Source organism: Corylus avellana, chromosome 6, assembly GCF_965113065.1.
Source record: "Corylus avellana chromosome 6, dhCorAvel1.hap1.2, whole genome shotgun sequence".
NCBI lineage: Eukaryota > Viridiplantae > Streptophyta > Magnoliopsida > Fagales > Betulaceae > Corylus > Corylus avellana.
This window is the reverse complement of record NC_142495.1, coordinates 1,777,479-1,804,338: the sequence shown is the minus strand read 5'-3', so window position 1 is coordinate 1,804,338 and position 26,860 is coordinate 1,777,479. Positions and strand designations below refer to the sequence as shown.

The 26,860-nt window shown below is 36.1% G+C and overlaps 3 protein-coding genes and 1 pseudogene across 5 annotated transcripts; all 4 read right to left on the bottom strand.

The window, feature by feature from the left end:
• LOC132188655 (F-box protein At4g00755) lies at window positions 1-4,553 on the bottom strand. The gene is made up of 5 exons (XM_059603173.2): window positions 4,265-4,553; window positions 3,197-3,598; window positions 2,940-3,112; window positions 1,332-1,450; window positions 1-416 (listed from the first exon to the last, which is right to left on the bottom strand). The coding sequence occupies exons 1-5, from the start codon at window positions 4,389-4,391 to the stop codon at window positions 182-184; spliced, it is 1,056 nt and encodes a 351-aa protein (XP_059459156.1). The 5' UTR covers window positions 4,392-4,553; the 3' UTR covers window positions 1-181.
• Window positions 4,554-6,162: 1,609 nt separating this feature from the next.
• LOC132188841 (F-box protein At4g00755) lies at window positions 6,163-11,184 on the bottom strand. Of its 3 annotated transcripts, none has more exons than XM_059603405.2 (6): window positions 11,019-11,184; window positions 10,414-10,589; window positions 9,311-9,730; window positions 9,041-9,213; window positions 7,442-7,560; window positions 6,163-6,523 (listed from the first exon to the last, which is right to left on the bottom strand). In XM_059603405.2, the coding sequence occupies exons 2-6, from the start codon at window positions 10,538-10,540 to the stop codon at window positions 6,235-6,237; spliced, it is 1,128 nt and encodes a 375-aa protein (XP_059459388.2). In that variant the 5' UTR covers window positions 10,541-10,589; window positions 11,019-11,184; the 3' UTR covers window positions 6,163-6,234. The 3 variants fall into 3 exon arrangements, with proteins under 3 accessions (XP_059459388.2, XP_059459387.2, XP_088373585.1); XM_059603404.2 differs by having other exon boundaries at window positions 10,414-10,585; XM_088517459.1 differs by lacking the exon at window positions 11,019-11,184 and having other exon boundaries at window positions 10,414-11,012.
• Window positions 11,185-14,510: 3,326 nt separating this feature from the next.
• PP2-A13 (phloem protein 2-A13) lies at window positions 14,511-16,245 on the bottom strand. The gene is made up of 3 exons (XM_059603406.2): window positions 15,879-16,245; window positions 15,656-15,774; window positions 14,511-15,154 (listed from the first exon to the last, which is right to left on the bottom strand). The coding sequence occupies exons 1-3, from the start codon at window positions 16,188-16,190 to the stop codon at window positions 14,728-14,730; spliced, it is 858 nt and encodes a 285-aa protein (XP_059459389.1). The 5' UTR covers window positions 16,191-16,245; the 3' UTR covers window positions 14,511-14,727.
• Window positions 16,246-21,800: 5,555 nt separating this feature from the next.
• On the bottom strand, window positions 21,801-23,407 carry LOC132188169 (mitogen-activated protein kinase kinase kinase 20 pseudogene; annotated as a pseudogene).
• Window positions 23,408-26,860: the final 3,453 nt, after the last annotated feature.

Below are 26,860 nucleotides of genomic sequence, written 5' to 3'. Positions count from 1 at the left end.
TCTAATGGGAAAATAAACTTATATTAAGGTAATACCACTACACAATCCTTCAAATGAAAAGTTCTAAAGAGGTGAGGAAACTGGCTCCCCCGGTTAGGGGGGTGGCTGCTCATCAAATAGACGAAACAATATAAAAAATTCAGAGAATATATTCTTCCTCAGATTTGTCTTCTTCCTCACCCTACTCAAATCCATCAATTGGATCTACTAAATTTCCCTGCAACCTATTCACAATTTGCCACAAATCTCCGGCACTACTCCGCACGATATGAGCGGCGCTTTCAACAGGGTCGTTCGGTTGGTCATAAAATTTCTCCAGCTTGTTGTGTAGCAAGATAAACTTCCCAGATGGTTCAAGATTTTCCACACCAAATGCTGGAGATAAGGATCGCCCCACAACTTGAACATAAGTCATGCTGCAATTTGAAATAAAGTGCATTAGAAATACCAATTTCTACATTAGAGTAATGCTACTCTTTACACTTATTTCACACTAATGGACGTGGTGTGTTTTAAAGTAGTTTTCCTTTGTCTTACAAGCAGCACACGGAGATTGAGATGCATTAAATAAGGAAAGAAAAAAAAAAGCATGTATACAATATCATATCAATAAAAGTAATACTACTCTAATACTTTTTATATTCATTTATCACACTTATTTCACATCAGTTGATGTTACGTGTTTTAAGTGGCTTCATAGTTAAAGATAAAAAAAAAAAAAAAAAGGAAAAAAAAAAGACATTTAAAATATGCCACGTTAGCTATGTAAAATGAGTGTGATTGATAAGTATGAAGGGTAGTATTACTCTACCAATAACTTTGAACCAAAGTTCATTCGTACACTCCACAAGTTCACATTCCACAGAAACTAAAAGAACCAAGCCACCAGCTAATCCAGACCCTAGTCATTTCGACAGAAGCATAGGCTAACATTAAAAGGAAAGTCAAAAAACAAAACCAGATCTCCAAGAGGATGAGCTGTTACTATAAAAATCTCTACATATGGAAGGAAATAAATTTCCAAAAATTCCTAATATATGTCAGTGGACGAGGTGCACCAAGAGCAAACTAGTGACAGAAAAGATACGAATCTTCTTGTACAAAAAAAGGGGCATGTATATAAACCAAAAGCAGTAAGACAAATACATCAACTTTTGAAAATTATTTAAGCCTATACATAATGGTACATACAATATTATAATTTATAAAATAGCAGTGCAGGAAAACAGACATGTTAAAATTAGCATTTCAAGGCTTTAATAAGTCATCCATAGAATAACCACAAATGAATATGAAACAAGACTAAAGAAAAAAGAGTTTTTCGAACAAACCAAATATAGAATAAGCCATCCGCTTTGTTTCTCTGAACCCTACCCAGGAGCTCAATCTGCAAAATTCCACCAACGCAAAGAACAGGTTCTGGAAGCTTGAACTTTTGAATGTCACTTTTCTGTTCGCGAAGAAGCCATTATAGAAGTCAGCTTTTTCTAAACAAGCATAAGTTCAAGAGAGAAGTATCATTCAGATAGTGCTCAGCTAAAAACTATTGAAGAGATATAAATAGCAAGAAAGAGTAAGTGACTAAAGAATTTATCTTATCAACCTAACTTATCATCAAAACCAAAAAAAATTTAAGAATTTGTCTATGTTATCTTAGACCAGTCCACTTTCCTAAAACAGAAAATTAGTTCTTAATGTCTGGATAAGAAGGGCACCTCTCACAAAAGGACGTAGTTATGATGGAGAGAATAACTTCTATAGGGACTTGGCACAAACCAAGTCTTTTGTGCCCCCCATTAAGAGGATAATACATCAATATGAAACAGCAAAAGTGAGTGTTATGAAAACACCAAATCTTTATTTTTCTCTTTTGATTTCTTCTTTATTTCATGTTTTTTTTTTTTTGAATTTTGTGGAAAAGTGACCGATTTGATGTTTCCACAACAATTGTTCCATGCTAATGTGTCACCTCTTAATGGAAGGCACAAAAGACTTGATTTTTGTACGAAGTCCTTATACAAGTTATTTTCTCTGACGGAAGGATCCATAATGTGAAGAAATCCACTGTTTTATCCCACAAAAGGATGTGCGTAAAATCCATTATGTTATTTTTGTGGTATAACAAAAATACAAACAAACTGAAACGCAAACAAAAATTGTAGGAAGTAGAAGATTCACAGAAACATATATTTCTGTGTCACTATGCCTTAAGGGAATTGCAGTCTCCAACTCCATTTCTGTATGAGATGCTGATATTAATGTCTGCTTCATAGCTTGTGATTGATTGTGAGAAGCCCGAATCAGGTCTCACAGAGCAGGAATACTGAGGGAATCATTAAATTGCATGGAATATCCTAGTAGCTTCAGCATTAATTCTACTGACTAAAGCGAATACGTCACATATGCGCAGATATCAGGGAGGCTCTAAACTCCACTGTTGAAGCTTTGCAGAGTGGAATGTCACATATGTGCAAAAATCAGGTTGACTCTAAACCGTTTTGTTGCTGAAGCCTTTGCTGGGGATTTCATTTGATGACTGCTGTCAAATCCAGCTTCCTCTCGCTTCAGGTTCTTCATGCAACAAAGGGGGGTTGGGGACAGGCGGCCTATACTTATAGTTGCACTCCTAATTGGCAAGTCATACCCACTATCACCTTTTCAATTTTGCTGCAATCATATATAAGCATGAACAGTGTTTCACATAGGGCAGCTAAATCAAAGGAAAAGCATATTTTGTTGGCACAGGACATTGCATTTTTAGCTCAGTGTTGACAGAGCAACTTCTGCTAAAGATTCCACTTCAGCTTCTTACTGGTTGTAATGAAATAGATACCCCTGATCCCTAACAATCCCCTCAACCCAGAAATCGGAAAAAAAAAAAAAAAAAAAGGAAAAAAAAAGTGGAGTAATATAATATAGAAGTTAGTACTACAACACACCTGAGCCATTGGAAATTCTTGTGAAGTGTAGGTCCATATGAACTTGTCATCAGCAGAAGGGTATGAGTAAGCCAGACGACCTTTCCCTACATCATCAGTACTGGTTTTGGAATAACCCAACCGAAATCGCACAGATTTGGCTGAATATATAGGTGAACCCGATTGAAAGTAAGCTGAAAAAATAAAAATATTACGTCATCATCAAAAAATGTTTAAACTGGAAAAGCACATATTTTGCAGAAATTTTGACCCAATACCTTGGAAAGGGCAAATATTGATTTCAGTAATAATACAAAACTTGCTGACCAACTCATATGTTAGTGCCTCAGGCATTGCAGGATTGCTTTGTCCTTTACTTGACCAGTAGAAAGCTCTACATGCTGACAGAGTATTCTCAACTCTTTTCCCTGGATAACTATCAGTGCTAGAAGCACAAATTGCTCTTTGAATGCAACCGTAGACGTGAGATGATCTACAACCTCGAGCTAAAAAAGTGTACACCCTATGATCCTTTTCCAAAGTTTCCAATTCCACTGAATAGCTAGATCCAACTGCAGGCTCTATTTGTGCGCATTTGTTCAATTCAATAACACCAGAAACTCTAGATAACTGAGGAAACATTCTCAAGCACAACTGCTGACAAAAACCATTCGCAATTACTGCAGAACATTAGAAGGAGGTCAGTATCTTTAGATCCTGCAGCAACTGAAACCCTTTGAAGAAGAGCTTTCAATTATTATCATTACTTAAAAAAGTTCAATCACATTGGGAATGAAGTAGTGATTAACACAACTTTCAGAGTTCTCAAAGTATCAAATTGATGGAAACACAAGGCCTGCAAGAAGTATAACATATCAAACCAAAGGATTACACCATAGGCATGGTATCCGGTAACACGCCACCTACTATTTCAAAGCTGTAATCAGACTACAACTCTAAGAGCAGAGGTTAAAAAACTGCGTTTTCAATGCCTTTCTCATTCTCTTTCTTATTATGAAGAAGATGTATACTAACACCACATCATGATGGAACGCTCTCCTAATCAAAATTCTACCACCCGTAATCCATCTGTTCTCAACCCATTCTTACACCTTAAATCGTCTATTCCCCTAATCTAGTAGGTTACCTACCAAACCAGTCATCTTTCTAATTGTTTCTACATGTTGCAAAGACTACCCATATGATCAAGTTTCTACATACATCTTTATCATATGGTAATCACTCATAAAAACCCTATATTAATTACTTGGGTCAAAATGAATTAGGGTTATGTGTTTTAGAAAACTGAGCCCATGGCATTCATGACAGCAGAAGTTAGAGCTCACCAAAATGTCGCCAAGACCGTGAGACGGAACTAACACGGACAATATCAGATGGATCCTCCAAATTCATTAGAATCTTCGACGAAAGGTCGACGCCGAGCCGATCCAAGAAATCCATACAAGCTTCCATATCAAGCAACCACTCCAAATTGTAACCCAAACCCAGTTGTCCGTTCTGCCTTCAAAACCTGAATTGGCATTGTAAAACACGATCTGTTAAAAGCATACAGTGATAATTCAGTTCCCTAGCAGAATCACCCAAACTCATCATAGACCCTTATCGGTATAATATAATTACTTCAATTTGTCATTATTCACGAAAAAAAAAATCAAAAATAATAACAAAATAAATAAAAGGAAGAGGCTAAAAAAAGGATTGCATGAATAAAGGGCAAGAAGCGTACTTCGTTTTGCCGCAGAAAATTCAAGCACAGAAACTCCGAGATAATATATATTTTTACAAGATGTTTAATTATTTCTCTAAACTTGGGTTTACGAGATACAAACCCAAGGAGAGTTTCTTTTTTAAATAAGGGTTAAATACCAAATACCCTATGGGGTTTGGTAACTTTATTTTTATCTCTTTGGGGTTTTATTTTTATCACAGGACTCCCCTAGGGTTTTGATAAAAGATCAAGTTAGTCCATCCGTTAGTTGACCGTTAGGACTGACACGTGCACCAATCAGATGTTGACACGTGGCACATATTTATTTATTTTTAAATTAATTTTTTTAAAAAAAAAAAGAAAAAAATTTGGGGGTGGCTCCTTGGCCATTTGGGGGTGGCCGAGCCACCCCCTTTGGCCATGCACCATTGGGGGTGGTTTCGGCCACCCCAAGGCTCCATGGGGTGGCTCGGCCACCTCCAGTTTTTACAGGGGGTGGTTTCGGCCACCCCCTTGGAGCCCAAGGCCACCCCCAATTTTTGTTTTTTTTTTTTTAATTTAAAAAAAAAATTAAATATGTGCTACGCGTCAACATCTGATTGGTCCACGTGTCAGTCATAACGGTCAACTAACGGATGGACTAACTTGGTCCTTTATCAAAATCTCAGGAGGGTCCTGTGATAAAAATGAAATTCCAGGGGAGTAAAAATAAAGTTACCAAACCCCAGGAAGTATTTGGTATTTAACCCTTTAAATAAATATAAAATACCCAAGATGCTTTATTTAAAAACTATTCTTCTGACTTTTTATTTTATTTTTAATTCGAAAATAACAGGAAAGACGCAAATAATAAACTTTGATTCATTCTCTACTTCAATTACAAAGAATTTGAGCAGAAAATGAGAAAGGAGAGACCCTATACTTTGAGGTGTCCGGCAAGTCGGCTTTGCACTCAGGCTGCTTGAGAAATTACCGAAGCACTTTAAGGTTGACGCCTGAAGGTCCCCGGACCCCTATCATGGATTCATGGGAGTCAATGTAACTGGTAGGAGTAGTATATTTAGGAGTCTTTATATTAATTGTTGTGAGGTGTCGTGTGAATTTCTGTTGTCCTATCCACTTAAATCAACAAATTTCTTTCTCCCTTTAGTTTTCTATTTTCAAACGAAAAAAAAAAAAAAAGCACTCTTCAAAGTATATTAAAAAAGGGGAGGGGGGGAGCCCTCATCAACAAAGCAGATACGAACAATACATGTATTTAGAGATGAACAGTGATGACTGTTTGTCACAGCATGCACACTCACCTTATATAGACGTAATGTCTTGACAAAACATCTAACAGCAAAGAGACGGTTACAATAGTACAGGAGAAGAAACAATATTCAAGGCTATGCAACTCTTGATAGAAAGACAGCATTGGAAGAAAGAAGGATTTTCTGACATAATCCTTCGTACGGAAAGGCCTTAAGAGACAAGAAACTTAGCGAAATTCTGTTCATTGAACAGCCCCAACCACCACCCCCCCCCCCCCCCCCCCCGCTGTTTTGGAGGGGGGTTGCGATTAAGTAGATACAATATATGACAAACTCAGAGATGATCTGCTTCCAAGGCTTCGTTGTTCTCTTCACCAAATTCATATTCATCAAGATCTTCTACCACATTTCCCTGCAACAGATTCACAATACGCTCCAAATCCATGAGACGTCTCTGCAAGCGATCAGCATAGATTTCGCCAGGCTCTTCCTTAGGTAAGCTTGGGTGGGTATGAAACTTGTGCTTCAAGTCATTCTTCAAGACAAACTTCCCAGATGGTTCAAGAATTTCTACACCAAATGCTGGCGATAAGGACCGCCCCACAACTTGAACATAAGATATGCTGCAATTTGCAATAAAGTGCATCAAACTAGAAACTATATACAACTTTCAGCCTTTTGTTTATTTGCAGCACAAGAAGAATGTCATGCAAAATATTAATTTGGAAAGAAAAAAAAAATGCCCCCTGCAAGCCCTTCTTTTGTAGGATGCTGTGAGGGCAGAAAGGCTGGATCACAAGCATTGATTATGTAGAACCATGCATCTTATGTATATAATAGCATACCAGTACTGCAATACTTATAATCCCTTGCAACAAAGTCCATTGGTATACTTCTCTCCACAAATTCATATTCCACAGAAACTAACAGAATCGAAGCTTAGATATGTGCCAGTTAAGCTAGTCCCTAGTCATTCTCACAAAAGCTTAGGCTAATATCAAGAAAGTGTTATAACATGGAAGTGAAGATAAAACTAGAGAAAAAAAATAATCAAACTTCCGAGAGCATGAGCTATTACTATAAAAATATCCCCATGTGGAAGAAACAAATTTCCAAAATTTACCGATATTTGTCGAAGTGGTGGAGGCAAACCAAGCAGCAAACTGGTGACAAGATACTGATCTTATCCATCCTCTCCCCCTTTTATTTTTTTAATCCTATCTGGGTATGCCTTATCCTTCTCTCTCCAGAGGTGACCTTTACCACGTGTTGACCAATTCACAAAAATGACCATGCATGAACCAGTAGTATGAGACAATACACATCACCTTTTGAAAATTATTTAAGCCTACAAATAGTGGTGCATATAATAGATTATAATTCATACATAGTGAAGGATTTTTGTGTGTGTGTATTGACCTTATGGTACTGATCTTGTTGATCAGAAAATTTGCACTTCATGGGCCTAATATGTCCTCCGCAGTATAACCACAAATCAGTATTAAACATAAATCATGGAAAAAGGAACGTATGAAACAAACCATATATAGAATAGGCCATCCATTTCTTGTCTCTGAACTCTACCCAGCAACTCAATCTGCAAAATTCCACCAACACAAAGAACAGGTTCTGGAAGCTTGAATGTCTGCAACTGACATTCCTTTTCACGAAGAAATCATTAAAGAAGTCAGCTATTTCCAAACAAGCATAAGATCAAGAGAAAGAAAAGATTTCAGATAGTGAAGGTTTAAATTGCAAAGAGTAAGTAACTAATCCAAACTATCATTAAAACTGCTAAAATTTCAAATGTGTCTACCAGTGTAATCTCATATATCATAAATAGCTTGCTTCTATATTATCCTAGAACGGTCCACTTTCCTAAAACTGAAACTTGGTTCATAATCTCTCAATAAGAATGGGAGTGCACTTCTCATAAAAGGAGGCAATTACCATGGAAGGATCTGTAATGCCAGCTTTTATGGGTTGAAAACAATGCTATTTTCTGATCAATGGTAAAATCCACCATTCCTTACCACAAGAGGGTGTACATCAAATCCATTACGTCTTTTGTTATATATCAGTTAATCCATATGCTAGTTTACTAACTAGGGTTCTTTCAAGCACACGAAATCAAACACAAACAAAAACTTTAAAGAACATAGAAGATTCACAGAAACATATATAGCTGTCATTATGCCTAAGTTCACAGTATTGCTGTCCCCAACCCCATTTTCTGTATCAGATGCTGGTATTGATGTCTGTTTCACAGGTTGTGATTGATTCCGGGAAGCTCTAATCAGGTCTCACAGAGCAAGAATACTGATGGAACCATTACATTGCTTAGCATACCCCAGTAGCTACGGAAATATTGCTATCAACTGCCCGGAGCATGTCATATATGTGAAAACTCTAAATCCTTTCATCCGAAGCTTTTGTGGAGGGGGATATGTCATATATGTGCAGACATCAGGTTCACTCCAAATCCCTTCATTGTTGAAGCTTGTCCTGAGCGGTATTGTCAAATCCAGCAGCTTCTTGAATTCGCTTCAGATCCTTGATGTGATGAAGGAGGATGGAGATAAATAGTTTATATCTATAGTTATGCTTATAATTGACAAGTCATACCCACTCTCAACTTTCCAAATACATTGCAATAAAATATAAGCATAACCAGTGTTCCACATGGGACAGATAGATGGGCTGCTACTTTCAGGTTCAGGGAAGGTGATCAGCAATGGACTTCCTAGTTGGGTTAAGACCTCTGTCCCTTTCCTGATCCTTAGTCTGCTCTCTTTTTTCAGTAGAATAAGAGAGGGGAGGAGGGCTGATTAAAGTGCTTACAAACTATTATGACAGAATGGAAAGCAGACCAGAAGAAAGAAACATATTTTCATGCTAAAATCAAAAGGAAAGCAGATTTGGACGGCATAGCACATTGAACTTTTAGTTAAGTGTCAACAGAGCAACGCCAGTAAAGATCACACTTCAGCTCCTTAATGGTTGTCATCAGAAATAGACACTTCTAATCCCTAACAATCCCTCACCCCAGAAACCACCTAAAATAAAATGTAAAAGGAAGGAAAAAAAAAAAAAAAAGAAGAAGAAAGATATAGAAAACAGAAAGTAGTCCTAGAACACACCTGATGCATTGGAAATTCTTGTGAAGAGTAGGTCCATACGAACTTGTCATCAGCAGAACCAGGCAATGAGTCACCAGGGAGATCACACGCTACATCCGCAAGGCTTCTGGGATGGCCCATTCGAAATCGTACAAATTTGGCCGAATATATAGGTAAACCAAATTGAAAGTAAGCTGGACAAGTAAAGATATCATATCATCATCAAAAGATGTGTAAACAGTCGAAACAAACTGGAAGAGCACATAGTTTGCAGAAATTTTGACACTATACCTTGGAAAGGGCGTATATGGATCTCACTAATAACACACAACTCACTGGCCAACTTGAATATTAGTGTCTCAGGTACCGCAGGATTTCTTTGTCCTTTACTCGACCAGTACGAAGCCCTCCGTTCAACAATATCCGCTGGTTGCAGAGTATTTTCAACGCTTTCCTCTGGATAATTATCAGTGCTAGATGCACTAATTGCTTCTGAAACGCAATTCCCATCAAGAAATGATGTACAATATTGAGCTAAAAGAGCATAGACCCTATCATCCCTTTCCAAAGATTCCCATTCCATTTGATAGCTACATCCGACTTCCATAGGCTCTTCTCCGCTGCCATTGTTCAATTCAATAACACGAGCAACTCTAGATAACTGAGGAAACATTCTCAAGCATAACTGCTTCCAAAGACCATTTTCAATTACTGCAGAACATCAAAAGTGCAAACCAATCATTATCTTTAGTCTCTACTGCAAATGAACCCCTTTGAAAAAAAGCTTTCAATAATTATTTTTCCCTTAAAAGTTGCATAGGTTATGCAAGAAGCATAACATATGAATCAAAGGATCGCCTCGTAAGCATAATATCATGTAGGAGAGTACTTACCATGTTAAACCTGAACTCAGACTACAACTCTATGAGAAGAGGTGAAACAAAAAAAAAAACAAAAAAAACTGGGCATTCAATTCGTTATCTTACTTTTCCCTTTAAGAGAAAATAGAAAATACGCATCTTACAAAATGCTCTCCTATCAAATAAAATTCTACCACCCATCATCCATCTGCTCTCCACCATCCAATTTTTACAACTTCACTTGATTCATCTATTCCCCTAACCTAACCTAGTAGGTTACCTACTAACAATGCCTCTTTCTAATTATTTCTACATGTTACAAAGATAACCAGAATGATCAAGTTTTCCTTTTACAGTTATGTACGTACAAATAGACAGACCAGGTTCATCAAATGGTACTTCCTCCCTTCGTAGCAAGGCGAAGGGCGAAGTTGTGGGTTCAAGTTTCATTGGGTGCATGTGTAACTTACCAATGAAAAAAAAAAATTACCATTGTATGCATAACTAAAAAGACATTTAACTGTTTTAGCTCACCCAAATGTCGCCAAGCCCGTGAGACGCGACTAACATGGAAAAGATCAGATGGATCATCCAAATACATTAGAATCTCCGAAGACAGGTAGGAGCCAAGCCGATCCAAGAAGTCCATACGAGCTTCCATGTCAAGTAACTACTCGAAATTATAATCGAAACCCAGTTGTCAGGTCTGCCTTCAAAACCGGAATTAGCATTTACAAACACAATTTTATCAAAGCTTACAGTGATAGCTTCGAAAATCACACAAAAGCCCCCACTTCATGAAAATGACCATCAAACTTCAACAGAATTACCAGAATTCTCAACCTCATCACAAACCCTTATACTCTAGGTTACAATTACAGTAAATTTTCACTAATTCTGGAAAATATCAAATTTAAAATAAAGAAAAAGCAAGAAGCTAAAGGAATTAATTGCATGGACAAAGAGAAAGAATTGTACTCTGATTTTCTAGAAAGAAAATGAAGCACGGACACTTGGAATAAAATATTTATGAAAGATCTTTATTTATTCGGAATACGAAATAGAGCAAATTAAAGCAAATGATCACCAATTTTCACATGGATACGAGGAAAAGTTGGGAGTCTTTTTTTCTTTTTTACCTTTGTTCATGAACAAGAAAGTATGACTCTTTCTATCTCAAAGACGCCCAATCTCACAGCGAGAGGGGGGGGGGGGGGTGGGGTGGTGGTTGGCGATAATCGCAGCGGAGAGAGATGAGATATTGAGTGGAAGGCAGAAAGCGACACCGAGGAAGCCTATTCGGCGATCAGACTTGCAATTCTTCCGTCTCCAATTTATTTCTTTTTTCAAATTTATCATTAAATTTGTAAATCCTATAAATTTAATGTGAATTTAAAATATATATATACGAGAGATAAATAAGAGATGAAAAAATAGCATTTTTCATTGAATTATTTCTCAGTTCCTTAACTTCCTTTCTTTGTGTTTTTTGTTTTTTATAATTTTGTTAGAGAAATATTATATATCATAGTTGAATTTTTTTTTTATTATTTAATAATGATTAATCTAACAGTTAATTAATTAAGAGGTCAAAATGGTAAGATAAAAATGTAACTTTTAATAATAATAAAAATTTGTCTTTGTTTTCTGAGGCCAGAACTGAGGAGAGAATCTATTCATAGGTAGATAATATTTCATTTAAAAGAAAAGGAAATAATTTATAAACATACCAATTTCAACCAATTATTGTGGGATTACACACGTGTAGAATCCATTGCCTAGACCCAAAAAAATAGCTCAATCGGCTGGAACTACGCTTAATGAAGCTGAGGTCACTAGTTCGAATCTCCCTCCTCCCTCTTGTGCGAACATGTAAAAAAAAAAAAAACCTATTGCCTAACCTGTTGGGTATTGGTATGAATATCATACAAATCTCTAAAATTATTATTCATGATAAACACGAAAAAAAAAATTTAATGAATTTATTTTTCTTTGTCTTTAAACTATTCATGGTGGATTAGATTGTTTATTTATTTCAAAGAAGTGAGTTTAATCTCAAGAAAAGTTAGGGAAAAATTAAGTCTTTAATTTTTTGTTTTATTAGACATGTTTTTGGTAAATTGTGCAACGATTAGGTTTAAAATTGTACTTTTTGTCTACAAAATTGTATACCCAATACGAAACTGAATAGGATCCTCTCAATTTTCGTTAAAATGGAGAATATCCATTGAGTGTAAAATGAGAAGTAAAATTGTAATCTCAAACGTACCCAATACGAAACGGAATAGGATCCTCTCCATTTTAGTTGAAATGGAGAATATCAATTGATTGTAAAATAAGATATAATATTCTTCTGGAATCAACACTGGCTGAAGCGATTGCAACTTTCTATGGGGCATCTCTCTGTCAAGTTCTGCCGGTTCAACATATCTTTTTATAAAGTGATTCTCAGGTGGTTATTGATGCTTTAGTCTCTATTGGCCGCAATGAGAGTACGTTTGGGCATATTGTGGATGATACAAAAGTGATGCTTAATTCTTTCTCTCAATGGAAATGTGGACATGTGCGTAGAGATGCAAATAGAGTTGCCCATCACTTAGCTAAGGAGGCAACAAAATATGTCATGGATAGAACTTGGTAGAATGAACTCCTGGGTTATATCAATAATATTGTAAGGCTTGAGCAATCTGCTCAGTCTTGATTTCTTTGTTTAATGAGAAGTTCTAAAGTATTATTTTCCAAAAAAAAAAAAGGAAAGTTAATATTGTCTTAACATTAAAGTTGAATAACAAAGTTTATAATATTATCCTTGATTTTATACTAAATGGATAATGGAAAGGATCCTATTCTATATGAAACTCATTGCAAGGATGATAAATTCCATTATATATAGTATTAACACCTACCATGAGCACAGGAAAAAAAGAAAGAAAAAGAATTCTCCTTTTTTACTGCTTATGACGGTGTTTGAAGAAGTGGGTCTTGTTTTTTCTTTTTTTTTTTCTTTTTTTTTTTTTTTTATAATATTGTACGTCTTCATAAGTTGCTTAATTTTTACCAATAGGCAATTTTTTTTTTTAAAAAAAAAAATTACTTTAAAAAATCTATCTGTGTTTGTGTTTTGATTTTCTTCCCCTTGTAATAGCAGTTAGAGAAGAACTTGCTACTTGGAGGCAAAAACTTGTTTGGATAATTGTTGATGAACCACCATTGACAAATCAGGGGGGCAGAAGGCAGGATATGTTTCATGTTCTGCAAATACCTGCAAGAACACCATATTGCAAGCATTATTGAGAATCATGGAATCCTAAAACACCCACTTTGATTTCATTGTGCTGTTTGTGTTTATGTATTGTGGTGTTACAATGACTGAATTTCAATTGATTTAACAGTCTTCTTTCCTTCTACTGTCAGATCTTTGTGTGAAATCTTGATCTGTTTTGGCGGCTGCTTGAAACAGAGGATCAGATCTTCTTATAGGATTTTATTGGGGTGTTGAATGATCGATTTCCTGGTGTTATTCTCATTAATTCTCAGAATGAATAGGTTGGACTTTATTCACTCCATTCTAATCCAGTGGTAGCTGCTTGCCCTAGACGAGCGGTACAGTTAGAGATTAGAGGCAATAACCACCGTCACCACTTGTACAACTCTACTTGTTAGGTTGTTCCGGGGAGAGGTTTTGAAATATCTTAAATCATATAGTAACATATTTAGGTCCGATTCCATTGACTTAGAATCAAACTATCAACGACTGGTATGTGTACCACATGCCGCATAAACATTATTTTAATTTTTTTTTAAAAAAAATAAGCTAAAGAAAAAAAGGAATTGTGGGAGAGATTCACCTTGATACTCACAAGGGGTGATTCACTATTGAGTGGCAGGGTGAATCTATCTAAGCCGAAGTTCAGCCAATGCCGAGTTCAAGCCAGCTCTGTTACCCAACAACGTGCCTTATCTAAAGGGGAATAAAGGAAATGGAAAACGCGCAGAACTTTTGTCACTTGTCAACACTGCAAACGATGTGGTTAACGATTATGGATTTGGAGCTAGTAAACAAAGTACAGAGTAAGAGTGATGCAATCACTGCTGATAGCCTGGGAAAACATACCCTAAAACTTCCTCGGCAGAAAGAACAGAAAGAAATAACAAAAATAACAAAGAGCAAGGCCAAAACTACTAGCCGCAGCCACAAACCTCTAGGCGTTGAGCAGTACTTCAATTGCCATCCTCAGTATTTCCAAGGCCAGCTTTCAGTTTCCAGCCAACTGTAGCTCCTATAGGAAATCATTCCCAAAATATATCCCAATTCCCCATGTACTGCGATGAACAAACTCAACCACCTGCAAGTCAATTCCCCAAGGACAGTGAGAGTGCCTGCCATTACTATTGATCGAATGCCAGAAACACAATTCCATAGATCAGCTTCGCTCAGTACGTACAATTCTTAAAACAGTTTCATTCAATACCCTAAGAACATGTTGAAGGAGCCAAAGGCAGTCAGGCATTCAAGCTATCCCTTTTAATTTTTTTTTTTTTTTTGATAAGTAATGAGCTATCCCTTTTAATTTTATGAGTAACAAAGCAGGGGAAACCAGAAACAGAAGGGAAATCTAAGATGGGGAAGCAAAGATAAAGCACGCATTTGACAATCTTATTAATTTGGTCAAAAACAACTGCAAACAATCCAAATAACTAACAATATATAGAAGCAAAGATTACACAATTATACATGGAAAGAACATTATGGGCCCCTAAACAAGACCTCTATTTGAATGTCCTTCCTTTTAGGGAAGCCAAGCATCTATTGGGCGGCACACCTATATATTTTTACAGCTCTCCTGCCTATAAAAACAATCTAGACTCTTTCCCTACATTTTTGGGGTATATGAACACAGAGTCTACACAGAGACCACCTTTGGTGTGAGTACAATCGATCTGAGTCAAGGAAAATTTGATCTTCATCGATGATGCATTGGTGCTCCCAACAACAAAGTCTCCCGCATGGTAGTTGACCCAGCTCCCAGGATTGTCCAAATAGCACTTGGACACAGCATGCTGACCATCAGAAGTTGTTAGCTGGAAGCTTACAGGTTTTATCTCCCAGCCATGGATATGCTCGGAATTACAAACCCGACGTCCCCTTCTCTTGGAGGACTTGCCAAGCTGGAGTCTGAAGTACAGACTGTATGTGCCAGCAGGGAATTGGAACTCAAACTCACCGTCTGCTTCCAACCACCAGATTTGTTGGAGATACGCCACCGTCTGGAACCTATATGCGAAGAAAACATGACAAGTTAATCATCTCGAATTCTCATAACACAAGGAAACAAGACCATAATAGAAAAGTACTACAGATCAGTAAAATAAAAGTTAGATTGATCACATGTATAGTCTGTGTAGTTATAGATCAACATTAGAATGTTGTCAATAACAAGTTAAAACCAACTTGTTATTACCTTAAAACCCAAAAATGGTATCAAACTTGGCAATTCATCTATCATATTTCACTTGTGGAGAAAATCGAGGGGATGAGAGTTTACGGAAACCGAGATACCCCACATTTTCAGAAAGGAATATCAATTCGAAAGTTGAAACAACACAAAAGCATGGAGACGATCGATATCTGCGTGGCTGCTTAGCAAAATGATTATCATCTGTCTAAAGCAAGCCTCATGCAGGACATATAAAAGAGTTACTTTATGAGATTATTCCTCAAACATGAAACTGAAACAATGGCATAATCACATCGTCTTTATGATAATTATCCCACCTAGATTCCTCAGTTGAAATGTGATTCCAGTATCTCCGGTCATCTATTCCGGTTATTCGAAGACCCTTCGACGAAATCGACAAACAAACGCCGCCCGTACTTTTATCCAGCCAAAGTTCCTTCACAAAACAAAAATTCCCAACAAATCAATAAAATAAAAATAAATCTTAACAGCTAGACACAGAGAGAGAGAGAGAGAGAGAGAGAAAGAAAGAGAGGGTACCTTTGTGCCATTATCAAAGGGATTAGGTCCGCAAAGCCTGGCGTAGATATCCCTTTTCCCCAATTTCACCAAAGTTTCCTCATCAAACACTTTCTCCACAATATACCGATAGTTCGGAGGCAATTTCGATTCCCATATAAAATCCGCCGAAGAAGCTGCCCGAAAAGCGCGGTTCAAAGGCGCCAATTTGCAAATCTCGGGTGGGTCCAAGTACATCAGAACCAAGGCCACACAACTCTCAGGCATATCCCCCAGCCTGAGCTTCAACGGAGGATCCGTGTCCGACACGCCGACAGATATATTACCACCCATTTCAACCCCGGAACCTAAACCCCCGAATTTGGATCCAAAAGTTTAGATCTTTGATCAAAGACGGAAACTGAATTTGGGGTTAAAGCTTGAATTTGAACCTGAATTTGTAAATTTTCTGGGAGAGATTAAGGGAGAGAAACGCAATGTCAAACCCAGAACTGGAATTCAAATTCATGGAATTTCAAGTCCCAGAATCAGGGAATTCAATTCGAGGATATTTGGATAAGGTCGAGTGATACAAATGGCATCGGATTTCAGAGGAAGCCTGAAAACCCAGGAATTTAGCCCAACTAGAATAACAAAAGAGCAATCTGCGCTCAAAGCTCAAACGGTGACTACTTTGTCAGAAAGAGATGTACTTAATGGTGGGACAGAAAGGTTTGGGCAGCGACGAGCAGAAATGATAAATCTGAAAAATCAGTATTTGGAACATGTATTTTGTGGTGGAGCTCAAAGGGTTGGGTGTGGATGAGCATGAATCCAAGGATACGGTACTGTGCGGATGCGTACAGACCCACACGAATACACAGCCAAGATACAGAAAGTTCCAGACAGCTAGAAAGAACACAAGAGCTCCTGAATCTGCTCCTGGTTTTGTTCTGGGATTAACAAGATTCTTAATCTACTTATCTATCGCCAAAATGTTGAGAAAAATGCGGACCGTTCGTATTTGACATACGGCGGCTTATGCGTTGCCACGATGGTGCCACGTCAGCCAACATAAATATTTGACAACAAACCAAGTCCTTCATGTCTACTGTTTTTTTTTTTCGTTGTTGTGTTATCCTGATCTAGATTAGTGAGTTAAATTTTTTTTAAAAAAATAATATTCATATATAATTAGGAGAACACCATAAAAACTATAACAGCAATGGTAGAATAAATACGCGCTTAACCGCCATTTATCAAGCGCTAACAGTGACAATGCAAATGACATTCATTGCATCTTTCAAAAAAAAAAAAATGACATTCATTGTGATGTTTGTGGATAAGTATAAGATACAATGTGCTAAATTGACGTGGATTTAGTTTTTTGCTAATATTTAATTAAGTCAAGGCAAGGATCTGATTTTGATATTTAACAGATTAATATTAATCAACCAACTTTGGTCACCATTGAAATTGTCAAACCAGGATATAGAATTCTATAAGGTGGTCATAATTTATCTCCACAACCCATGCATTATTATGTTAAATAAAATCCCTTTTCTTAACTCCTCTCTATCTTTTCAACAACTTTGTATTAATTAAATTAAATTAAATTAAATTACTTTCCTAATCCATCCATGGCGTGCTATGAGATTAAATATAAAATAATTATCCCTTTTTGTCTCACTTTGTGCTGTGACCAAATTTCGGTCATGCAGATAACCACAGAAGATCTCCTGATGGATAAATTCGGAACATTTGCCCAGGAAGATTTATGGTGTCACATGGTTCCAGATAATTTTTGTTGCATTGGATGAAGGAACCATGTGACTCATGATGTGCCACATTAATGCCCATTAATGACTTTTAAAATTACAGTTAAATTTGAAATATGATTTATTGACTTTTAATCTATTAGTAGTTTTAAAAAGTATATCACATTTGAGATGACTCTAAAAAAACTTATAAGGATCCGATTTACATTTTGTTATTGTATATTGTAGTTTAAGCAACAGTCAATATTGAATATCTCAAAATCTTTCTCCATTTTATTTCTCATATCAAAAATTTTTCAAAATAAATAAACTTTAAAATTTAATCTTAACCGTTACTTACACTACAATATCCGTGTTGTAATCAAAGAGTCCATCATTTTCCCATTAATTTTCGACTTTCTCTTTCATGGGATTATGGGAAAAGGATGTTGGTAGCTTAAAGATAAGTTGGTGTTACGCTAAATTCTGAATGGAGAAAATCGAGATCAAGGAGCACAAAGTGTTTTGTCGGATTTCGACAGGGTCAATAGATCTAATAGACTAATACTGAAGTTAGAGTTTGTAGAGAAAGAAGTATTTGATTAGTGTGAAGGGTTTGTACATAGTCAGCAAGTCCCCCCTTTTCTCTTTCCGAAGTGTTTTTTTTCGTAAAAACAAATGAGTTTATAAGATAACTGATTTTTTTATTTATTATTATTCAAAAAAGGTTAGAGAGGAAGACTAATTGTAGCTATACCATCTGAGTGTGATTATAATAGTATCAACCCGTGGAAGACTGCTCAGGAGAAACTTGGCCGACAAAAATTGCAAGCACACTCTCAAAATCAACCTTAATTTTGATTATATGAATGTCCTTTTATCCCTAAAAATAAAAGAGCGTTAGAAATACAAGAGATGGTAGTCAAATACCATACGCATGTCATTCGATTACTTGTTCATCCATCCATTTGAACCTGGTTGAGTTTAGTCGATTCATAAAACTCATTAAAAATGGGGTTTTCAGAACTAATTTTAAGTCGAAAATTAAGGCTCATGTTTTAGGGATTATTTTTGGATAAACCACTACCTAATTTTCCTTTAAACCACTAGTTTGGTTGATTACAAAGATAACAGCTTACTTTCAAGAAAACAAAGAACAAACTGAAGTTAGAGTTTGTAGAGAAAGAAGTATTTGATTAGTGTGAAGGGTTTGTACATAGTAAGCAAGTCCCTCCTTTTCTCTTTCCGAAGTATTTTTTTCATAAAAACAATCGAGTTTATGAGATAACTGATTTATTTATTTATTATTATTCAAAAAAGGTTGGAGAGGGAGACTAATTGTAGCTATTCTATTTGAGTGTGATTATGGTAATACAAACTCGTGGGGGACTGCTCAGAAGGAAGATAGACGACAGAGCGTTAGGAATACAAGAGATGGTAGTCAAATACCATACGCATGTCTTTCGATTACTTGTTCGTCCATCCATTTGAACTTTGTTGAGTTTAGTCAATTCATAAAACTCATTGAAAATGGGGTTTTCAAAACTAATTTTAAGTCGAAAATTAAAGCCAATGTTTTAAGGATTATTTTTGGATAAACCACTACTTAATTTTCCTTTAAACCACTAGTTTGGTTGATTACAAAGATAACAGCTTACTTTCAAGAAAACAAAGATAAAAGCTAACAAGGCAACGTTACTTTGTAAGCAATTAAACCATTAAGATAATGAAAAAGAGGAGCTGTCGCAGACCAGCACAATCATGATAAAGCTAAGTGTTCTCTCCCCAGCTGACTCAGCAGAGAGCCTGTGGGCCACAGATTAGTGATCATCAATTATCTCTTTCTTTTACTGTTGAAAGCTTTATACATTTCCATTTGTTTGTGTTTGTGTCTCTGTTGCTTATGGAGCAAAGTTGTTTGTCAAGACTCGAGAGTTTCAAAAGACAGCAAATTAGGAACAATGAAAACAACAAACTCATAACTGTGTTGGATCTAAAATGTACACGGACACAAAGCAAGCTCAAAAACTATTCAAATCAGGAATTTCAGAATGTCATCAAGTGAGCTCTTAGTGGAGGAAAATTCTAGAGGCTCAAAGAGCTATCCACTATGGATGGGTGGATGCTGCATGATTACCAAGTTAGACACAAGCGATATAATTTTTTTGAAAAAAAATAAATGATTTGAATCCCTTGTCATTTCCTGCCCCAAAAAAGAGAGCAGAAATAATACAAGAGTTGTGATAGGGGGCTTCATGGCTGACCAAGACTCCTCTGTTAGGGCAGAAGAGCCCATCTCACTTCTCACTTATCTTTATAAGAAAAGGAGGGATAAATATAATGAGCATGAAGATAAGAGCATACCTCTCCAGAGAAGTTTAATTATCAGGTCCTTATCCAAATGGAAAGGTCTTAATTGATGACCTTTGACTTGACGTTTCACTTTATTCTACTGAAAGATTCCAACCTTTTTCCTTGTAATTTTACATCTCCAAGGAGTGTTGTTTTTCTAATCCCCTTTTAAATACCAAGCTAACCAAGTGTCTTCTTTACCTACTATTTCCTCTAAACGGCTACTATTTGAGGATTAGACCAAAAAAAAGCAACAAGGCAAGATATCTTTAAACATACTGATTAAATTATGAAGAAAGCGACAGGCCGTTTCTTTTGCATAGTTAAATACATGTGATAATCCTCAACTTCTGAATTAATCACAATAATAAGCACTAAAATGGTATTCTCCATTTGGACCTGAGCCTGCGTACTCTCCCCTCCCAACAAAAAAAAAAAAAAGTCAACCATTTGCAACGAACTCCATTGCTGAGAGAGAGAGTCATTCGTTTCACTTATGCTTCACCCACTCTACTATGGCTCACGAGGCCTTTATACTAGAAACACAATGTTACTTCCTCAATCAAAATATAAGCCACCATCTCTAACACATACCCAACCATCAGTTTTGGTTCATGTGATAGTACTAATAAACAACCATATCCATCAGTTTTGACTGCCTCCTTCACCTCTGCTAGAGTTCTGCTGGAAGGGGACTCTTTCTCCCTCTGTTATTACGGCCATCAACAACACCATTCTGTGCTGATTGGTTTCCGGCTCCTATTGTTTATGACATTGTTTGCCTTTATTTTTTTTTTCTTGGTCTGCAACCAAGGTTTCGAGGAGAGCTAATCTCCGGGCACACTCCATTACTAAATGGGCCGCTTTACATTGTTGTTATTGAAGCGAACGACTTATTTTTTCTTCTTGACATCTATTAGAATCAAGAGTGGGAAAGACCTCCTTGATCCCCTCACCTATTTCCATATTATTCAGGGGAAAAAAAAAAAAAACAATTTAGGATTAAATGAACACATATATTACTTTGCAGTAAGCATGGGTATATGGCTTATGAGTTATTGGAGGTATAGCTTCCTTTATGGGCTCTATACTAGAGTTCTACAAATCGCAGTACTAAAGAAAACATTTACATTCAATTATCCTGCTTACTTAAACTAAGCAGAAAAATCTTAATTTGACAATGTTCTCTTTCTGCTTTGGCCATTGATTAGATCATATTCACTTGAACATTTCATCCCAATTTGAAAGGCAATTCTCTTATTGTGATGCTGCTCAAATTGGCTTGGAGTGCTCACACGGATCACCTTTGGATTGAAAGAATGCCAGACACCGTACAAATATATTCAGAGATGAGGAGGAATCCATCTTTAAGTCCAATATTGCAGATATCAGACTAAGAGTAACTCCACTACAAATTTGTTAGGTGGATCTATATGATAGATAGCACCAAGAACAGATTCCTCTGCTGCACATTTGCATCTGGAGAAAATCAAATGGTGAAAGAAGAATTCTTTTGAGACAGCATTCTGGAAGCAATTTTCAAGAATTAAGGGAGGCTATAAACTCCATTTCAGCTTATGTCATACTACACAGCAACAACAATAGCAAGAACAATTGCAATGGCTATGTATAAAAGGCAAACAATGCTCTACTAGATTATGAAATGAGAATAAGTACATAAGAACTCCTAATACTCTCTCTCTCTCTTCTGTGAGGTTCCTAATCTACATTATAGCAACTCCCAGCAGAGATCTTACTTGTCAAATCTTGCAAGACAAGTAAAATTGCAAACTAGCTAAAATTGTTACATTTCAAAATTTGGAATAACTAGATAACAATGTACAGTTAAAAAGTTAATACATATTTTTGTGGTTTGTCACTGCTAAGCCCCAATACAGGTATGGTTGAAACCAGGCAGTTCAAAGAGCCTACAAAATACGCATTTTTATCTGATATCCCAATGAAATGCAGAACCAAAACTGAATATTCTTGTCATCTTGTGTAGTCACTGCTATACTCCAATATGTAGGGTTGAGTGATGCAGTTCAAAGAGCCTAAAAGAGAAACTTCTTTATCTGAGCTCCCAATGAATTGCACTTCTACATCTTCAACTTCTTCCGGCCAAGAACAAGAGGCCGAATCAATGCCATCATCATCATCATCAGACACCAAGCTCCAATCACCCGAAAAAGAAGAACCACTAAGCTCAGCGTCAGTCTCGGTCCATGAAGAACTAGAAGCAGCAAGTGGCTCTTCATCATGAACGTCCAGCAAACCTTCACCCCTCTCTTCATCATCATGAACGTCCAGTAAACCTTCATCATCATGTTCGCCTACACCGGCCAGAAATGTATGATCCATTAGCATCTCAACTGTGAATCTGAACATGGGTTTCCTCACAAGACATGCCTTCAAGAAACCCCTTGCGTCTTCAGATATGCCACTCGGAATTTTGGGCAATTCACGCTGATCACCAATCAAACGCAAAAGATCCTTTGTGTTCAACTCTTCCGCCCTATCCCAAGGGGATTTCCCAGTAAGCATCTCACACACAACACATCCCATAGCCCATATATCAGAGGGAAGCTCCTGTACGTTCTCAATCACCGTTTCAGGGGCCAAATACGGTGGAGTGCCTCTCAAGTAAAGGTCCAAGTCGAACCTCCTCTTCTTACTCTGTGCTGACCTCTTCGACAACCCAAAATCCCCGATCTTTGCCACAAAATTACCACTAGAATTAATACTTGGCACAAGTAAAACATTCTCAGGTTTTAGGTCGCAGTGCACATAACCGCAGTCATGAATGTGACGAAGCCCTTTGAGAATCGATTTGGTGTAGCGCTTAACATCGGATTCGGGCAACCCACAACCACCAGATTTCTTGATTGAATCGGCTAGGGTTCCTCCAGAAGCATACTCCAATAACAAATTGTAAACCATCTCACCGTCCTCTTGGGTCGTAATCTCCTCCCCAAAGCAGTCAATCACAAAAGGGCAGCCTTTGACCTTGTCGAGAACCTCTTTCTCCTTCTGAAGCGAGGCCGAACCAGATACCTTTGCGGATTTCACAGCCATGGGCGAAGGGAAACAAGAGAACCGTGATCCGGGGTTTTTTGAGGTGGCAAGAAAAACGGACCCAAAACTCCCTTTGCCGATCACTTGCCCTCTCACCCAACTTGTTCCATGGCCACACACGAGATCCTCTGCCTTCCTCTTCATTTCTCCTTTTCTTTTTCTGGCTCTGCTCACCAAGAACACCCAAAATTCTAAATTGATGTCGGTATTTGAAAGACTTATGGCTAATGGAAAATCTTCTGAAGGAAGAACTGGAAAGTAGAGTACCCTTTAGGGTTGCGAAACAGCTTAGGCATTCTCCTCTGGATTTCTCTCGGCAAAGCAGTAGGGTTTATGAAAAGAAACGTAGAGAGAATATGATAGCAAACTGATTTTAGGGCTTCAACGGTCGAGTTCTTATAATGAAACCCGCATACCAAGTCATAGAGAGTGACTAGAAGTCTAGATACCAAGTCATAGAGAGTGACTAGAAGTCTAGTTCCTTTATTTTTCAAAAAAGAAAAAAAAAAAAAAAAAAGTCTAGTTCCTTTACTAATACGAATTAGATACAAAATTAAAGGAATATTATTTATTGAAACTTATTTAAAAAGAACATGGTGCACATTCATCTCCATAAAAGAAGAAAAATGTTAGAAACTTTTTTTTTTTAAAAAAAAAAAAAAAAAAAAAATTATCTCGTTTTATTTACCTGATATTCTAGATCTGCCATTAGATTGGAATAGGAAGAAATGGAGACGAACCGGTTGGTTAAAATTTAAGGGATAAATTTGTAATTTCACTTTTTGTGAACAATTTTGCCCCTCAAAAGTAACCAAATCGGTTCTTCTCCTTTTCAAATGAAATGGAGAGCATCCATTTGCCATTAGATTAGTCATTGTTATGACAAAAATAAAAAAAAGTTGATCAGTAGTAGTAGTGATATATCAACAAAATGATATCAAAGTGTGTTATATATAACATTACTCTAAACTGAATAAAAGGGTTAGGACAAAATCAAAATATTAGGGGTCATGTCTAATATTTGGTTTATATTTGTCTCATAATGCAATTTATGTAAGAATAAAGTTTTTCTCCCGATTGGGTTAAAAAATAATTTATTTTATTTAGTTTATTAAACTAAAATATTTATTTTTAAAGCAGGTAATTCTCTTCTTAAAAATATATGTGAGAATCATATATTAAGTTAACAGATTCTATTAAAAAAAAAAATTGTCCTTTCTTTATTATTGCTATTTCAAATTTTCAATGGCCCAAATTTAACATCTCTTTTCTATCCTTCTCATAAAAAAAAAAAAATAAATAAAAAAATCTAAACCATTAAAAATATAAATTCCCATATATTGTAAGGTTTTTTTTACGGTACCTAATTCAAATCAATTTTCAATTGTTGAATAGGAGGTTATTTTCAGTTCCTAAATGGGATCTAAAACAACAAGAGGCTGAGGAGGAGTGTGAAACGGGCCTAGGTTAGGCCCAGGAGGAACAGGTACACCTTTGTGTAGTATCCCATAATTCAAATCCTTGGGCAGGTTGTTGGAAACTTGTTTTCCATCTGTTGCATCGAGCTTTCTGGCATCCATAAGATAAGTAAATTAGGGTTCTTTACAAGTGTCGAAATTGTTTAAGAAGAAGGTTGTGAAACTCACCTATTTCGGGCTCAGGCAGGTTGGTATTGTAGCTCAAACTGCCCGAAACAGGACGAGTCCCGTTAGCCCCTCTCTATGAGATTGTTGGAATTGTAGAGAATCATAATCTTATACACAGCAATTTTTGACGGGCTACCTCTATCTTGTTCAATGTTCCAACTCCAAGTTTGTCTAGTTTTTTTAAGGCTCTCTCGTCCCTATTTAAAGAATTTCTTGAATTTTGATTGATGTCATGTTCCCCACAATCTACCTATTTAATTTTTCCACGTACTGTATTATTATTATTATTATTAGCATTAGCATTTTTTTGGGTGTACTCAATTTTCTGAAAAAGGAAAATTCATGAGAGATCGGCCTCAAATGAAGCATGTTAATACTCACTTATTAAAGAGGAGAGTTAAAATATTGATTAACAAATGGAGCGTTTTCCCAAAAATTGACAAATAGTTTGAGCCATTTTACATTTTGTTGATGATGCATGATTAAACAAAGTATGATGGCCCAAATCTCTCTTTATTTAAACAAGAGAAAAATTATTAAATTACAGTGGCCAGGATCCATATATGAAAGCCCAAGATTGTGAGTCCAGAACATGAGTCCAGAACATGTGTGTACTCAATCCACTCATGCATTGACACAATGGCTTATCTTATTGGAAAAGAACTAAAAAAGTGTTCACCACATTATTTGAACTCAGCTTTAAAATGGCTGTGAATTGGTCCCCTCACGTGTGAAGTAGACATTTATCAGGTAATTAAGAAGCAGAATGTCCAAGTTGTCTCTTTTGCATGTGATGAAGACATTCATTAATTTTTTAAAATATTTTAATTCTGCCATACCAATTTAATTACCTTCCTAAAAAGTTCCATGAGTTTGTGGGACTGGATCAGAATTCTCTATATATAAATTCTTTAAAATGGTAGATTCTCGCATCGAAACACTTAAAACTTAAAAGATGCTACATGTTAAAAGGGTGACGTGTTATCGAGGTAATCAAAAAGATTTTTTCTCCAAAAAAGCTTTATCTTTACTTTTGTAGAGATGCTTCTTCTTCATGAGATTATAAGACAATTGGTAATATAAAACTTTTTTTACAACATAGAAAGCAATAACCTGATAAAAATATATTCAATTATCAACTATAACATACTATATTTTTAATATATGGTATTTTCAAGCGTTTTGATGTCTAAAAATGACTAAAAATGGCTAAAATTGCGTAATTTAAAATTTTGAAATTGCAGAAGATCTTAATCCAATGCTAGGATCCTCTTTGTTTTAAGTGAAAATTAGAGAAAATATTTCATAATTCATTTTAGATTTTACATATTTTAGTGAATATGTTGTTACATCATTTAAAATTTCTTAAAATGATGCAACCTAAAGAATACGCAACAAAACAAAATTCTAGCCATAAAATAGTTGGATCTCTTAATTTCACTTGAAATTGACAACTTCTTTTTCCAAGTTGATGGGGGTAGGTTCCACCCATAATGGTTCATTACATTAATTGAAATGTGTGAAGTGTATATTCATGAGCCATATACATCATCTCGATCAATTTCTCGACTTAATTACACGTGTCCTTTTGTTCCTTTCTTTCGCTTTCCTGCCCATAGCCCCTCTGTAATTAACAAAATCTAAGCTGTAATCTTTTTTAATTGCATTGTTTAATTTGTAATCTTAAGATAGACAAAGAGTAGACAGACCTTAATTAACAAAATCAACGGTTCTTAGAATCCTAGTAAAAACCAAAGAAACTACAAAAGAATAGGTCTATTTTGCGAGTATTAATGAAATATTCGGAAATTTTCGACACAGCCAAGGGTTACAAATAGACAACCATCACACCTTTGACGTTTCATATATATGTAAACATATATGTCTGTCTTTTTATGAGCTTACAAAAAACGCGGTTGAAAAAGAACGGATTCAGTTCGTTTGACAAAACTTTTTAGATATGTCATTGTAAAGTAAAAATAATTTTTAGACGGTAATGATAAACACAACGCTGGCGTGCATGAACAGTTCATATACGTCCAATAATTTTTATTTTTATTTTTTTAATTAAAATATTAAAAAGAAAAAAAAAATTGCTAAACATGCATAAACTATTTATATATACCAGCATTGTGTGAATCATTACTCAATTTTAAGATCCGTGGCTAAACAAAATCATTGTATTTTTAATCGG